The 16,116-nt window shown below is 41.5% G+C and overlaps 2 gene segments (V, D, J or C); both read right to left on the bottom strand.

The window, feature by feature from the left end:
- The window catches only part of LOC122704630, a 42,599-nt gene that overhangs the window by 14,330 nt on the left and 12,153 nt on the right, over nt 1-16,116 (bottom strand).
- LOC122705774 lies at nt 3,423-3,999 on the bottom strand. The segment is given in 2 exon segments: nt 3,423-3,748; nt 3,881-3,999. Coding segments are annotated over 2 exon segments (435 nt in total).

The following is a 16,116-nucleotide window of genomic DNA, read 5'->3' as shown; positions in this document are numbered from 1 at the left end:
TCTTTTGTCTGCACCAGGTCTTAGTTTAGGCTTGTGAGATCTAGTCCCTGACCAGGGATCGAACCTGGGCCTCCTGCAATGTGAGTGCAGAGCCCCAGTCACTGAAGCAATGCTCTCCCTAAAATTAGAATCTTGAGTTGAAGTTATCATGCTGGCAGGACTCTCTGGCTCAGCAGATCACCTAGATTGTCTTAAACTCTTGTGCATTTTCAGGAATCCCTCCAACATTCATTCTGGAAATTTGCAGGGTTGTCTACAATGTGGAAAACATTTCCTACCTCAAATGGCATTCAGTTGATTGAGGAGCAGGTGAGCAAAAAAAAAAAAAAAATCCTATGCCCTGTCTGTATCCCACTAGCCTGGCCCCCAGTACGTGAAATGAGGGATCAGACCAAAAGCAGAGAACTGAAGCAGTTACTACCAGGGAAATAAAACCAGCTAGAATACTTTTATTTTCCCACCGTTAAGATTTATTTTTGTTCTTTCATCTCCCTCTCCATTTCCAGGCCTGTTTATTAAGATGCTGAACCCCCAGGGCACAGGTGGCCAGCCCCCAGTGTGCAGGACTCTAGGATGTTAGGGAGGAAGGCAGTGCTTACCTTCAGGTGGGTGTCCAGATCCACCCTAAGTGACGATGGTGACTACATCTGCCAAGACCATAAAACTACTATAACTATTAAGCTCTGCATATAAGTAGTTGTGTCTATAAATTGATCTTCCCAGGTGCTAAGTGATAAAGAATCTGCCTGCCAATTGAGGAGATGAGGGCTCGATCCCTGGGTGAGAAAGATCCCCAGGAGAAGGGAATAGCAACCCACTCCAGTATTCTTGCCTGGAAAATTCCATGGACAGAGGAGCCTGGTGGGCTACAGTCCATGGGGTCGGAAAGAGTCAGACAAAACTTAGCAAATCATGCACGCCTATAAATTATGAAATGACAATGATTCAGTATTATGGCCACATCTCACAGACTGCCCAGCAGTAAAACATCCATCTCTTCCCACCTGTGTGCCCACCACTGTCCTGCCAGAAAGTCTGGTCCTCAAAGTTGCAGATGGCATGATTGTATCAGAGACGCAGATCAGGGATCACAGTGGCTCCGCATCCCGCTCATGAGCAGAGGAGTGTGGAAACGTTCCTGCTTTGGGAGTGGGTGATACTTTCTCCCAGTTTCTTGAGCAGGTGAAAAAGCTCACTCTGCTGCCAAGATAGCTTATTGTAAGAGTGCATAAACACTCTTTCCATGTGTCTGAAATATGACTGATTGATGAATTAATTTTCCCTGTTTTTGTTGTCGTTGAGTCCCTAGGTCATGTCTGACTCTTTACCATCCCATGAACTGTAGCATGCCAGGAGCTTTATTCTTTCTTTCCTTGACTTTTCCATCCCTTCTTGTTGCTCCAGAAATGCTGCTGCCTAAGTAAGTTCCAAGAGGAGAGCTTCCGGACAAGATATTCCTTCTGAAGGGCCCTGTGGCTCAGAGCAGCTCACTCTGTAAATGTTGCAGGTATGTGTCCTTCCCTGTCCTTCACTAGCTCCCAGAGTTTGCTAAACTCACGTCCATTGAGTCAGTGATGCCATCCAACCATCTTATCCTCTGTCACCTCCTTATCCTCTTGCCCTCAATCTTTCCTAGCATCAGGGTCTTCTCTAGTGAATTGGTTCTTCAAATGAGGTGGCCAAAATATTGGAACTTCAGCTTCAGCATCAGTCCTTCCAATGAACATTCACAGTTGATATCCTTTAGGATGGACTGGTTTGATCTCCTTGCTGTCCAAGGGACTCTTGAGAGTCTTTTCCAACACCACAGCTAGAAAGCATCAATTCTTTGGCACTCAGCTTTCTTTAGGGTCCAACTCTCACATCCATTCATGATTACTGGGAAAACCATAGCTCTTACTATATGGACATTTGCTGGTAAAGTAATGTCTCTGCTTTTTAACATGCTGTCTAGGTTGGTCATATCTTTTCTTCCAAGGAGGAAGCATCTTTTAATTTCATGGCTGCAGTCGCCATTTGCAGTGATTTTGAAGCCCAAGAAAATTAAATCTGTCACTGTTTCCACATTTTCCCCATCTATTTGCCATAAAATTTTGGGACTGAATACCGTAATCTTAGTTTTTTTTTTAATGTTGAGTTTTAATCCAGCTTTTTCACTCTCCTCTTTCACCTGCATCAAGATGTTCTTTAGTTTCTTTTCACTTTCTGCCATCAGAGTGGTGTCATCTGCATATCTGAGGTTGTTGATATTTCCCCTGGCAATCTTGATTCCAGCTTTTGAGTCATCCAGCCCTGCATTTCACCTGATGTACTCCACATATAAGTTAAATAAGCAGGGTGACAATATATAACCTTGATGTACTCCTTTCCCAATTTTGAACCAGTCCATTGTTCCATGTGCAGTACTAACTGTTGCTTCTTGTCCTGCATACAGCTTTCTTGGGCATCCCCATCTCTTTAAGAATTTTCCACAGTTTGTTGTGATCCACACAGTCAAAGGCTTTAGCGTAGTCAATGAAGCAGAAGTAGATTTCTTTTTAAATTCCCTTGCTTTTGCTGTGATCCAGCAGATATTGGATCTGCTCTGGTACCTCAGCCTTTTCTAAACCCAGCTTCTACATCTGAAATTCTTGGTTCATGTACTGCTGAGGCATAGCTTGAAGGATTTTGAACATAATCTTGCTAACATGTGAAATGAGTGCAACTGTATGGTAATTTGTAATTTGAACATTCTTTGGCATCCATTTCCCTGAGATGAGGTTATTAGCAAATATAATGTCCTGCACCCAGTATGAATACAAACAATACACACAACACCTGCAATATTTACAGAGTGGGCTGCTCTGATCCACAGGGCCCTTGACAGAAGGAATACCTTGTCAGAAACTTGTCAGTAAATTCCTCTTGGAATTTACTTAGGTAGCAGCATTTCTGGAGCAACCAGAAGGGATGGAAAAGTCAAGGAAAGAGAGAATAAAGCTCCAGTCACTGAAGATGGAGTGTCTGCAGGTGAACCTCATCAGGATACACAACCTTGGCCTGAATTTTCAAAACCAGAGACTAGCTTCCAGATCACACAGTCGTCCACCAACAATGAGCCCTGGAATTTTCATTAACACATTGTGAAATATTTCAGCATATATAATCTGAATTGTTGTTGAAGAGTTAATGTCACTTCAAGGGATTCTATGCCATCTGGGGGCATGTGGATAGGCTGAAAACAGGCATTTCTGGAGAAAAGCACTTAAGTTCCTCTTACACTGTCCTGCCCCAGATTCCTCTGTCAGGCAATCCAAGAATACCAAGGTCCTTGGCTCAGAGTATCAGAACTGGTAGTGCTTTGACAGTACCTCTGAGAGAGAAACTACACCCCCTTCTGGGGCTGCCCACAGTCGGAGCCCCATCTGCATCTGGGTTTGCGCTCAGCTCCCCCTGCAGCCCTCCATCACTGTGTCCCTCAGAGCACAGTAGTACACAGCCGAGTCTGATGCTTGCACTGCCTGTTTCTGCAGGTGGAAGGAGCTGTCCCTCTTCACAAGAGTGGCCTGAAAACCTTCATGTTCGGGCCTCTGGTTTGTCATAGAGCCCTTCAGGAGGAGTTGAGGAGCTTTGTTGAGATGCTTAACGTACCAGAACAGATAGAGAGCCGAACCAGCAGTCTGGTAAGTGCAGTTCAGGGTCAAGAGCGCCCCCTCTGAGACAGTCACTGGGCCTTCTGTCTGGTTCACTGAGTCACCATTGGTCCCTCCTACAAGAAAATCACTTTGTTATGATAGAAATGCACAGGAGAGGAGTTTTCAGTCAGAGAAGAAAAACAAAACTTACCTACAGTTATAGGAAAGTGAAAAATCATTAAGCTTTAGAATAAAATGTTACTTACTGAATATTAAGGTGATCAGAAGAACTGAGTGAGTGACAGAATGCATGCTGGCAAAAGAAAACGGTCCTTGTTCCCTGGAATACACCAGTCTAACGAATCTAGTCTCCATCTGGATGTTCCAGAAGCTCCTCACTCAGACACGGAGAGCCCCTTTCTGCACCATAGCAGTATTCCGTCTTGTGGCTACAGAGTAGGCAAGTCAAACCGGCTCCTGAACACAAGAGTATCGGCATCTGAAGGAAACGCCGCCCTCTGGTGGTAATCGTGAAAATTGCACCACAGTCCGTTCTGACCTGTTTCTCCTGATAATAGCTTGTGGGGTACATACAGGATAATGGGACAGGACCCTAAGAAGAGAGTCCTAAACATAACAGTGCTTAGGCAAACTATTATTACTTCCACAATTTTTTGCATGGTACATGTATCTCTAGCTTCTCAAGAAATCCCAGTTACAATTTCTAGATGGAATAGTCAGAGATTTCTTCCTTCAATGTGTCTCCAAGATAGCCATGAATCAGAGAAGATTCCTCCTGAATGGAAAGTGCTCCCTGCTCTCCTCAAGTTCTTTACCTGAATTAGCTCTGTTCATCCCCAAGACTCAGTCAACATGCCATGGAAGAAACCTTATCTACAGCAGGTCTCAAATAATGTGTGGTTGAATGATAAGGTTATTATTACATACCCTACCATCATCAAATGATACATTTGTAAAATACCAAAAAAAAAAAAATTACCCTTACTTCTTTTTCAGAGTTAAAGGTAGAGTTGACCTTACAACTAGAAAACTGGACAAGATACATGAAACAAATTTTGGACCTTGGACATCAGGTAGCACAGAGATAAAGATGACAGATGAGATGAGGGCTAACACTGCCCAGCTTACTTCATGGAGGCAGCTTCCAAGCACCACTACTGGCGGGGTTTACCAAAACTGTCTCACGTGGGATTGAGATGGAACCTAGAAATGTGTGGACCACTGGACAAGAAAGGAGAGATGTGGGCAAAAAGAGAGAAAGGGAGAGAGATAGGGGCAAGGGGGTAGCATGCAGAGGACAGAGATCCAAGGTGAATCTTGGGCTGAGTAACAATCTTCAGTAAAAGAGAGAAACCTCAGGGAGTTTGGTAAACCTCCCTGGAAAGATCTCCTTTGGGGCCCCTGGACCATACTTAGATGATAGCACTTGTCACATTCTTGTTTTAATTCAACTAAGTATTTTTTTTTTTTTTTTTAGAAAATCATTCTTTTACAAGTGGTTGACCAGTTTTCCCAGCACCACTTGTTAAAGAGGTTGTCTTTTTTCCATTGTATATTCTTGCCTCCTTTGTTGAAGATAAGGTGTCCATAGGTATGTGGATTTATCTCTGGGCTTTCTATTTTGTTCCATTGATCTATATTTCTGTCTTTGTGCCAGTACCATACTGTCTTGATGACTGTGGATTTGTAGTAGAGCCTGAAGTCAGGCAGGTTGATTCCTCCAGTTCCATTCTTCTTTCTCAAGATTGCTTTGGCTATTCAAGGTTTTTTATATTTCAATACAAATTGTGAAATTATTTGTTCTGGTTCTGTGAACAATACCATTGGTAGCTTGATAGGGATTGAGTTGAATCTATAGATTGCTTTGGGTAGTGTACTCATTTTCACAGTATTGATTCTTCCAATCCATGATCACGGTATATTTCTCCATCTGTTTGTGTCCTCTTTGATTTCTTTCATCAGTGTTTTATAGTTTTTATGTATAGATCTTTTGTTTCTTTAGGTAGATATACTCCTAAGTATTTTATTCTTTTTGTTGCAATGGTGAATGTTATTGTTTCCTTAATTTCTCTTTCTGTTTTTTCATTGTTAGTGTATAGGAATGCAAGGGATTTCTCTGTGTTAATTTTATGTCCTGCAACTTTACTATATGCATTGATTAGCTCTAGTAATTTTCTGGTAGAGTCTTTAGAAAATCGAGTTCAGATACTTAATGTATTAACCAGGCTTGCTTCATTTCAAAGGCATGTGTGTGGTGTTTATCAGGCTCCTGTGTATTTATTTTATTAGAGATTCAGGGATCTCACTGGGAAGAACTGTCTGCTCAGTGTCTGTCAGCCTGTTTGTCTAGGTTCCTGTGCAATTATTTGTGCAAGTGAAGTGAACCCAGCAGAAGATATAACAAAGTCATTTCACAGCTGCTTCTTTTTTCTAGGATTTACTTCATGGAAAGTATGGTTGTATTATGGTAAGAAGTCAAAACATTGTTCTTTGCTAACATAAACCATTTTAAGGCATGAAGACTTTGTGGCTGCAGTCAGGTGTGAGGTTGCCTTACATGGGTTTCAGGGCAGTGCTATCAATACAGTAACATTTGTGTTTGTTTTTCAAACTAGGCTTGATGCACCTGAGATCAGGAACTTAATCTTATTAATCTCAGTGGCCAACTTCTCAAAATACACAGAACACTAGTTCAGGGCAAATGGTTTAAAAATATTTGAAAAATGAATGAATAAGTGAATGAGTGGACATGTCCAGGTGTACAATGATCTGTTTATGAAGTATAGCCTCTATGAGAAATAGTTCTCAGGCCTGCGGTATGATGAGCTTCTTCCAGTGGCTTGTCTAGGGTCTGAACACAGAGGCATTAGGCATTTCTCAAACTAAGGCACAGTTCTTCATGTAAGAGACCACTCTCATACTGACTATTTAAAAAATGCTATAGCAGTTTTATACATACAAAACTCAGGTTAAGTATAAATGTCTTCGGTTCACAGTTCTTAATCACCAAATTGAAACTCGCTTAGTCGAGTCTGACCCTTTGTGACCCCATGAACTACATGGGGCTCTCCAGGCCAGAATACTGGAGTGGGTAGCCTTTCCCTTCTCCAGGGATCTTCCCAATCCAGGGGTCAAACCCAGATCCCGCATTGCAGACAGATTCTTTACCAGTTGAGCCACAAGCAAAGCTCTAGAATATGGAGTGGTAACCTATCCCTTCTCCAACGGATCTTCCCAATGTAGAAATTGAACCAGGGTCTCCTGCATTGCAGGTGGATTCTTTACCAACTGAGCTATCAGGGAAGCCCATGCATACAAAATACAAAGTTAATAAAATTCATATTAAAACATCAATGTGAAGAGTGATATTTTGCTGAAACTAAAGAGGTGGTAAAATCTCATTAGAAGAAAGCTATAGATCGTGTCATTCAACAATTCACCTGATTGAGATGATTTGGAGCTTAATGCACTATTTGCTGCTGCTGCTGCTGCTAAGTTGCTTCAGTCGTGTCTGACTCTGTGTGACCCCATAGACGGCAGCCCACCAGGCTCCCCTATCCCTGGGATTCTCCAGGCAAGAACACTGGAGTGGGTTGCCATTTTCTTCTCTAATGTATGAAAGTGAAAAGTGAAAGTGAAGACGCTCAGTCGTTTCTGACACTTAGCGACCCCATGGACTGCAGCCTACCAGGCTCCTCCTTCCATCGGATTGTCCAGGCAAGAGTACTGGAGAGGGTTGCCATTGCCTTCTCCACACTGTTGTCTGAATTCCTGTGATTACTGATTTGCAGTATTTTTACTTCTATTCAAAAATATCCATTTAAGTCAGCATTATATAACTCTATTATTGAACAAAGCATCAAAAAATCAGCACTGAAAAAATAGTATGCATTTACTGCTACTCTTTTTTCTACTGAATTGCATGTTGATACATTCAAACTTTTTAAATGTTTAAAAATATTCTTAAAACTTTCATCTATTTAAAGACCTATGATGCTTTTATTTGTAAAGTGTCATTATTCCATTTGTCTTTATTAGATTAAAAAATGACATAACACAAAATCTTCAGAAAGATGGGAGTATTCTAAATTGACCCAACAGATGATTAGAAATATGCCTTTATTATTTAATTTGTTGTCATCAAACAAAAAAATCCAGATCAAAAAGTTCTAATGTAATTCCTACACCCTGTAGGTTGGCAGACTTTTTTGTTCATAAAGGGTCAAATAGTAAATAGTTTAGGTTTTGAAGTCGTACAGGCTCTGCTACAACTATGCTGGTGTAGCACAAAGCATCCATGGTCAATCCATAAATGAATGAGCATGGCTGTCTTCCAACAAGACTTTATTTATAAACATAAATATCAAGCTACTGCCCTGTGGCTATCCTTTGCCAATCCCCACTATACTCCAGGATTTATCCATAAACCTCTAAAGATTACTTTTTTCACTAAATATTATCAGAGCTTTTTGAGGAGGCTTAAAATAAAGAACACATTAATGGATAGAAAAGAAGAGGGAAATTGAATGATGCTAATACCAAAGATACTTCCCGGGTGGCTCAGTGGTAAAGAATCCACCTGCCGATGTAGGAGATGTGGATTCAATCCCTGGGTCAGGAAGATCCCCTGGAGGAGGAAATGGCAACCCACTCCAGTCTTCTCACCTGGAAATCCAATGGAGAGAGAAGTCTTGAGGCATTGGTTTTCTATGTAGAGGATCATGTCATCTGCAAACAGCTAGAGTTTCACTTCTTCTTTTCCTATCTGGATTCCTTTTATTTCTTTTTCTGCTCTGATTGCTGTGGCCAAAACTTCCAAAATTATGTTGAATAGTAGTGGTGAGAGTGGGCACCCTTATCTTGTTCCTGATTTTAGGGGAAACGCTTTCAATTTTTCACCATTGAGGATAATGTTTGCTGTGAGTTTGTCATATATAGCTTTTATTTTGTTGAGGTATGTTCCTTCTATCCCTGCTTTCTGGAGAGCTTTTATCATAAATTGATGTTGAATTTTGTCAAAGGATTTTTCTGCATCTATTGAGATAATAGTATGGTTTTTATCTTTCAATTTGTTAATGTGGTGTATTACATTCATTGATTTGTGGATATTGCATAATGATTGATATTGCATTCCTGGGATAAAGCCCACTTGGTCATGACGTATGATCTTTTTAATATGCTGTTGGATTCTGTTTGCTAGAATTTTGTTAAGGATTTTTGCATCTATGCTTATCAGTGATATTGGCCTGTAGTTTTCTTTTTTTGTGGCATCTTTGTCTGGTTTTGGAGTTAGGGTGATGGTGGCCTCATAGAATGAGTTTGGAAGTTTACCATCTTCAACTTTCTGGAAGAGTTTGAGTAAAATAGGTGTTACCTCTACTCTAAATTTTTGGTAGAATTCAGCTGTGAAGCCATCTGGTCCTGGGCTTTTATTTGCTGGAACATTTCTGATTACAGTTTTGATTTCCATGCTTGTGACGGGTCTGTTAAGATCTTCTATTTCTTCCTGGTTCAGTTTTGTTAAGTTATACTTTTCTAGGAATTTGTCCATTTCTTCCAAGTTGTCCATTTTATTGGCATAGAGCTGCTGGTAGTAATCTCTTATGATCCTTTGTATTTCAGTGTTGCTGTTGTGATCTTTCCATTTTCATTTCTAATTTTGTTGATTTGGTTCTTCTCCCTTTGTTTCTTAATGAGTCTTGATAACAGTTTGTCAATTTTGTTTATCTTTTCATAAAATCAGCTTTTAGCTTTGTTGATTTTTGCTATGGTCTTTTTTGTTTCTTTTGCATTTATTTCTGTCTTAATTAAATCTGTTCCTCATGTCTGTGTCTCCTTTGCTGCCCTGCAAATAGGTCATCATCACCATCTTTCTAGATTCCATATATATGCATTAATACATAATATTTGTCTTTCTCTTTCTGGCTTACTTCACCCTGTGCAATGGGCTTTAAGTTCATCCACCTCATTAGAACTGACTCAAATGTGTTCTTTTTTATAGCTGAGTGATATTCCACTGTACATATGTACCACAACTTCCTTATCCATTCATCTGTCAATGGGTGTCTAGGTTGCTTCCTTGTCCTAGCCATTGTAAATAGTGCTTCAATAAACTGGGATATACGTGTCTTTTTCAATTATGGTAGAAGCAAAATTTTTGTTGTGAGTGACAACATACTGAAATTGAAAAGATCCTGATATCCCAACCTAGACAGCATATTAAAAAGCAGACACATTACTTTGCCAACAAAGGTCCATATAGTCAAACCTATGATTTTTCCAGTAGTCATGTATGATGTGAGAGTTGGCCCATGAAGAAAGCTGAGCACCAAAGAATTGATGCTTTTGAACTGCGGTGTTGGAAAAGACTCTTGAGAGTCTCTTGGACAGCAAGGAGATCAAACCAGTCAATCCTGAAGGAAATCAGTCCTGAATATTCATTAGAAGGTTGATGCTGAAATTGAAACTCCAATACTTTGGCCACCTGATGTGAAGAACTGATTCACTGGAAGAGACCCAGATGCTGGGAAAGATTGAAGGCAGAAGGAGAGGGGGATGACAGAGGATAAGATGGTTAGATGGCATCACAGACTCAATGGACATCAATTTGAGCAAATTTGGGGAATTGGTGATGGACAAGGAAGCCTGGCGTGCTGCAGTCCATGGGATCGCAAAGAGTCGGGCACAACTGAGCGACTAAACTGAATTGAACTGAAAACAACAATTTTGTTGTGAGCGACAACATGCAGAGACTGAAAAAATCCTGATATCCCGGGCTCCTTTGCAGATGTAAGAAATGTGGAGACACGGACTAACACTCGTGGATGAAATGTAAGTAGGAGCTGCAGGGTGAAGCTTCTGAAAATGGTTGACATGGCCAGCATGTGCTCAGTTGCCTCTTGACGTTCTTCCTGGAAGGTGGAAAAAATGGATAGACTTCTTGCTCCTTCGGCAAAGTATATAAACAAAAGTGACAATTTAAGGACAAGAGACAGCCAGAAAGAAGACCCTTGATTCCTCACAAAATTACGAAGCTAGTATACCAGCCCTGGACTGCACATGGTCCATGCGATAGAGCTTCTTTATATGAGAGGGAAGTAAATTCCAGCTTGTTAAAAATGTTACCTGAGTTTTTTGTGATGTGAAGCTGAACCAATATCTGATATAAATGATGTTCATTAAAAATACATCACTGCATCAGTCTGATTGAGTAAGCTCCTAATAACCCACTTTTTCAAAGGTGTTCTAGGTGATTCTGATATAGGTGATGGTGGTGGTTTAAGGTCTGGAATGTGGGAACCACAGTCCTTCCAACCTTTCCCCTGCCATCCTACCTTTAACACCAAGTGTCACATAAATACAAATGCCTTTTGTCCACAAACACATTTTCAGTAGCATCAAAACTGTATCAAGAAAACTACTCTTACCAGGAACAAGAATACAATGGATGGAAAACTGTTATATATGTGATAATAAACAGAAGTATCCACTTTCAAAAAACAATACTTTAGGGGCTGATAGCAGAAAACATACATCTCTCACTTGTAAGAGGAAAAATTCCGACTTTTGGATAAATTCCCATCTCTTTAATGGAGAAATTGAAGCTTAGAAATCATACAAATCATAAATGGCAGAATCAGATGCACATCTTTTTCTTTTTTACTCCAAAGACTGAGATCTTTCTGTCTATTATTACATAACATTTTCACTCCTCAGTTTTAAAGTGAAACGTTTCATTGAAACAGTCCTAAATCCTTTTTATTTCTAATGCCTGATGAATCTACTGTTTCCTATAGAGGAATTAGAGAAATAGTAAAATCATCTCAGGCATCTTAAAGCCCTCCCTGCTGCACATATAACAGATGGGCCCTTCTATACTGAGAAGTCCTTCTTCATCCTCCAGAGGTGACCTGGTAAAATTAGAACTTGAAGGGTCTTTAGGCTCATCCAGTCTAAATCCTTTGTTTAAGTTGAGGAAACCGAAGGCTGCTATACCTATGATATGGCTAAAGACACAGCCAGGATGGGCAGAGGTGAATCTGGCATTTCAGTTTCCTGTTCTAAACCTTATGCACTTTGCTACAGTCTGACACGCTACTGAAAACATCAGGAATTTGAGAGGCACTCCCTTTCGTGTTGCTAGCCATTTGCAGACTCTCCCTTGTGGGAAGAAAAAACCACCAACTCTGCACACTGTTGCGGCTTCCGAGAGACAGCTCTGGCAGGTCTGTGCTGGGGCTGTGGGTGCACGCTGAGCACTGTGGGTCTGCAGCACAGAGGTAAGTAGCAGCGTCCTCAGCCTGGGAAGCCGTGATGGACAAGGAACTGCTTTTGATGGAGTTGTCAAGTGTGAAGTGTAGTCGCCCACTGTATTTCTGTCTCTCATTTGAACGCATTAAAATCAGATGAACAAAGCCTCGCCTTGAATCCTGTCTGTACCACTGTAAGGCAGTTATAGTAATACTTTTATAACTGCAGTTCATGGTGACATTTTCACCCTCCTGGATGCTCAGGGTCTGAAGATTCTGTTCTCCTTGCTGGCTATTCACCTCTAGGCAGAAACACAAGGACAGAGGACAGGAGTCAGTCACTGCATTTTCACTCCCTAGTGTTTGCATTTCCTTCCATAAAATGAGGGTACATTTCCCAATTAACAGGCTTTCCTGGTGGCACAGTGGTAAAGAATCTGCCTCCAAAGCAGGAGATGTGGGTTTGATCCCTGGGTCAGGAAGATCTCCTGGAGCAGGGAATGGCAACCCACTCCAGTATTCTTGCCTGGAAATTTCCACGGACAGAGGAGCCTGGCAGGCTAGTCCATGGGTCGCAAACAGTTAGACAGGACTGAGAGACTAACATTTTCACTTTTCACTTTTCCAAATTAAAGAGAAGATTTTGCCCCTCAGTCTTGTGGGCTCTGAACTTTGGTCACCCTCTTCCCATCACCAAGAGCCCCAACTCACTGGCCAGCTGAAGCCACAGAATCACCAAAGACAGAGCCAGAAGCTTCTCCATTCTTCTTCTTTAGGGGGATCATGGAAGACGCAGCTCTCGCCCTGAAATAAAGCCAGGTTCCTCAGTCTAGCTCTCTTTTTTGAGTGTACTCATCCAGTCCCTCTGAGGCCCAGGGAGAGTCTCAGGTTTCTTACCCAGCCAATCAAAGGAAGCTTAATCTTCTGCTTTCAATACAAACATGCTGATTTCAAACAAAATGAGTCTGAGGAGAGAGGCAATGCCATCTTGTGGGGGCAACATCATCCTGCAAAGGGAACCACCCGAGGAAGATGAAGTGTGTTAGGGCTGGATCAGAGGAAATCGCAAAGCTGTTCTATTCTCTGCCTTTGTCAAACTCCAGTCCCAGCCTAGAGTGAGAACAGCTACAAACTTATGCACTACAAACTCAATTAAGAAAGAACATTGATGCCCAGTATTTACAGAACCCCTCTGAGGAGCATTGTTAGACTTCTCACAGTCACTTCTGATACCATGTCCTTCTTCTTTTTTCCTAACTTGCCTAATGCTGGGATGAGATTGGATATCATTCAAGGTTCTTATTTATGAGTAACAGAAACTGACTCTGGCTGAATTAAATAGAAAAGGAATAAGTTAATTAATATTGGGTTTGCCTCAGAATCTCCAATATGGTCAGAGAACTGGACTCCAAAGCTATAGAGTCAGTCTACCAAACATTTAAGGAAGAGCTAACACTGATCCGTCTCAAACTACTCTCAAAAGTTGCAGAGATCGCAGAGGAAGGAACATCTCAGTGCAACCTGCTTCATCACTTTGGTCTCATGACTTCATGATCCGGCCTTGCTAGCAGTCTGAAAGTTATGCCTGAGCTCAGAAACACTGATTTGCACTTACCAAGTTTGACCTCGATAATGCTATTGCTCAGGGCCTAATCTGTCAATGACACAGACTCATACTGAGTCCCTGATGTGGTGTCATTCCCAGAGAGACTTCCCAGATGCCTGGTGACGACTGGATTACATTAGACATCTCCTATGATGGAGACGGCTGAGATTTGTTCTCACTGGAATAGACACTTATACCTGCTGTTGTACTCTGCCAGTGTCCTCCTCATAAACTCACAGAATGCCTAATTTCAGCAAGATATTCCCCACAGCACTTCTTCTGAGGAAGAAACGATTTTCAGAGCAAAAGATTACAGCCATGGGCACATGCCCACAGGATTATTTTTCTTACCACATACCCTATCATCCAGGAATGGCTGGCCTGATTAAATTTAGAATGGCTTATTGATTGTATGGGCTTCCCAGGTGGCACAGTGATAAAGGATCCACCTGTCAATACAGGAGATGCAAGAAACACAGGTCTGAGCCCTGGGTCAGTAAGATCCCCTGGGGTAGGAAATGGCAACCCACTCCAGTATTCTTGCCTGAAAAATGCCAGGGACAGAGGATTGTGGTGGACCATAGTCCATGGGGTCACAAAGGGGACTGAATGATGAGCACTCTCACACACATTGATTCTGTAATAGCATCGGTTGAAAAACAACTCTGAAAAGACGGCATTCTGTCTCATTGGATGCAATGTATTGCTTTATAGCAGAGATAAGTAATGGTGTTGTCTCCCCATCGCCAGAATGCATGATTCCAGAAATCAAGGAGGTGGCACTGGGAGTGGATCCTTCACTGTTATTTTCAGTAACTCACTAGCAAGATTTTTGCATGTAATGTTTGTAACTTTGAGTTGCATTAGTTCTTATTCTCTAAAAGAAATAATGCTTTCCCCAGGGAACACAGCAATGGTTTCACTGAACTGGAAGATAAGACTTCCATGTGGCTATTTGGGCTACATACGTCTCACAACCAATGAATAGAAAATGAGGTTACTCTACTGACTAGGGTGGTTGATACCGATTACCAAGGAGAAATGGGGTTGTTGCTACATATCAAATAAAAAGAGGACTATGTCTGGAACCCAGGAGATTTCCTAGGGGAGCCTCTTGGCACTTCCTTGCCCAATACTAAAGGTTAATGTTAAATTACAACAACCAATAAAAAGACATGATTTTTGAGTACTCAGATCCTTTGAGGATGAAGAATTGGGTCACACCACTAGGTAACTAACCCAATTCACAGAGGTTATGGCTGTGAGTAGGGAAAATATAAAATGTGTAATAAAAAAAGTCATCTATATCAATTGCAGCATCACGACCAAATCGGGAATCAAAGAATGTCGTAGTTTTCTACATTTTCTTCTTGCTTTTTACTTTCATGTGTTCCTTTGTGTACACTGCCATTTCTTCTTGTTCCTTCTCCTCACTATACTTATTCTATATACAACTTGAGAGAGATTAACTTTACAATTTAGTCTGTGTATAGCAGAATTTTCAGTGGAATTTCCTCTGAATTTTAGAAGTAATTAATACAGCTAGTGATCCGTAGTGACTGTTGGGACCACAGGTCTCCTCATTTGGGAGAAAGGATGAGAACGTCTTTACTTGTTAAAAGGACAGACTTAGCTTGTTAGATGGAAACAGTCATTTCACCCTTGCTTGAAATTTCAACTGTGTGTGGAGGAGTGTGTATGAAAGATGTGCCAGTTATCAACTTATTGCCTTTGAACTACAAGTTCCCCCTTCATAGATTCAGAGGGTAATTCTGGTCATGGACCTTGTAAACATTTCTCCTTTGCCAGCTGGCACGATGTGAAGCTTTGTCAGTAGAGAGAGCGGAAAGGACCCTGCAGAAGAGGCAGCTTCTCCTCCAGGTCCTGGCGCGTGTCCCACACTTCTTGCTCCTGTGGTGCTTGGCCATCCGGAGGGACACCTGTGATGCTCCCTTCCAGCAACGTTTAGTGACAGCCCCCAGGTGGTTTCTTGGCAAGTTTCACAGGCACCCGAGCAAGTTCAGCAGTATTCCTTTGCCAGCTTCCTACAAACTGTGCCAGAGCCCTGGGACCTGTTCTTCTGCTTGTTAGTCTTTTTCTCTGGCACCTCGGCAAACTTCCCCATCCAGCAGACTACAGTCACACACTCCCCAGTGAAGTCTGAGTCATCACTGTGATAGGAAAAGAGAGTACATATTATAATGTGCTACTTTCCGTGAAACTCTAGCATAGTCCTAAAGATAAGTGTCTCCCTACAGATGCTATTCTTGTGTTCTTTAGAGTTCTTTCTAGTGTTCTTTAGAGTTCATTAGTAAATAATGCTCTGCTATTTGTTAATAATTCTTTATATTAAACTTTCCTTTTTCAACTTGCCATGATTTTTCTCCTGATTGCCCCTACTCGGATAGTATGAGTCCATCAAGTGCATGAGAAGAAAGGCATCAGCTGCAGAAAGATCAGCAGTCACATGTCAGGAGGCACCATTCCACTTTTAAGGAACTTCAGCATGTGGTGATGCACACGTGGGTGTGGATGAGGTAGCAGCACAGTTGGAGAAATGGAACTCTGTCATTAAACCTGGGGAGCCCACCTGGGCCAAGATGAGAATTTTCATGCTATTACATAG

This window comes from Cervus elaphus, chromosome 12 (genome assembly GCF_910594005.1).
Source record: "Cervus elaphus chromosome 12, mCerEla1.1, whole genome shotgun sequence".
NCBI lineage: Eukaryota > Metazoa > Chordata > Mammalia > Artiodactyla > Cervidae > Cervus > Cervus elaphus.
The sequence above is the reverse complement of the archived record's forward strand: the minus strand, read 5'-3'. Positions and strand labels throughout refer to the sequence as shown.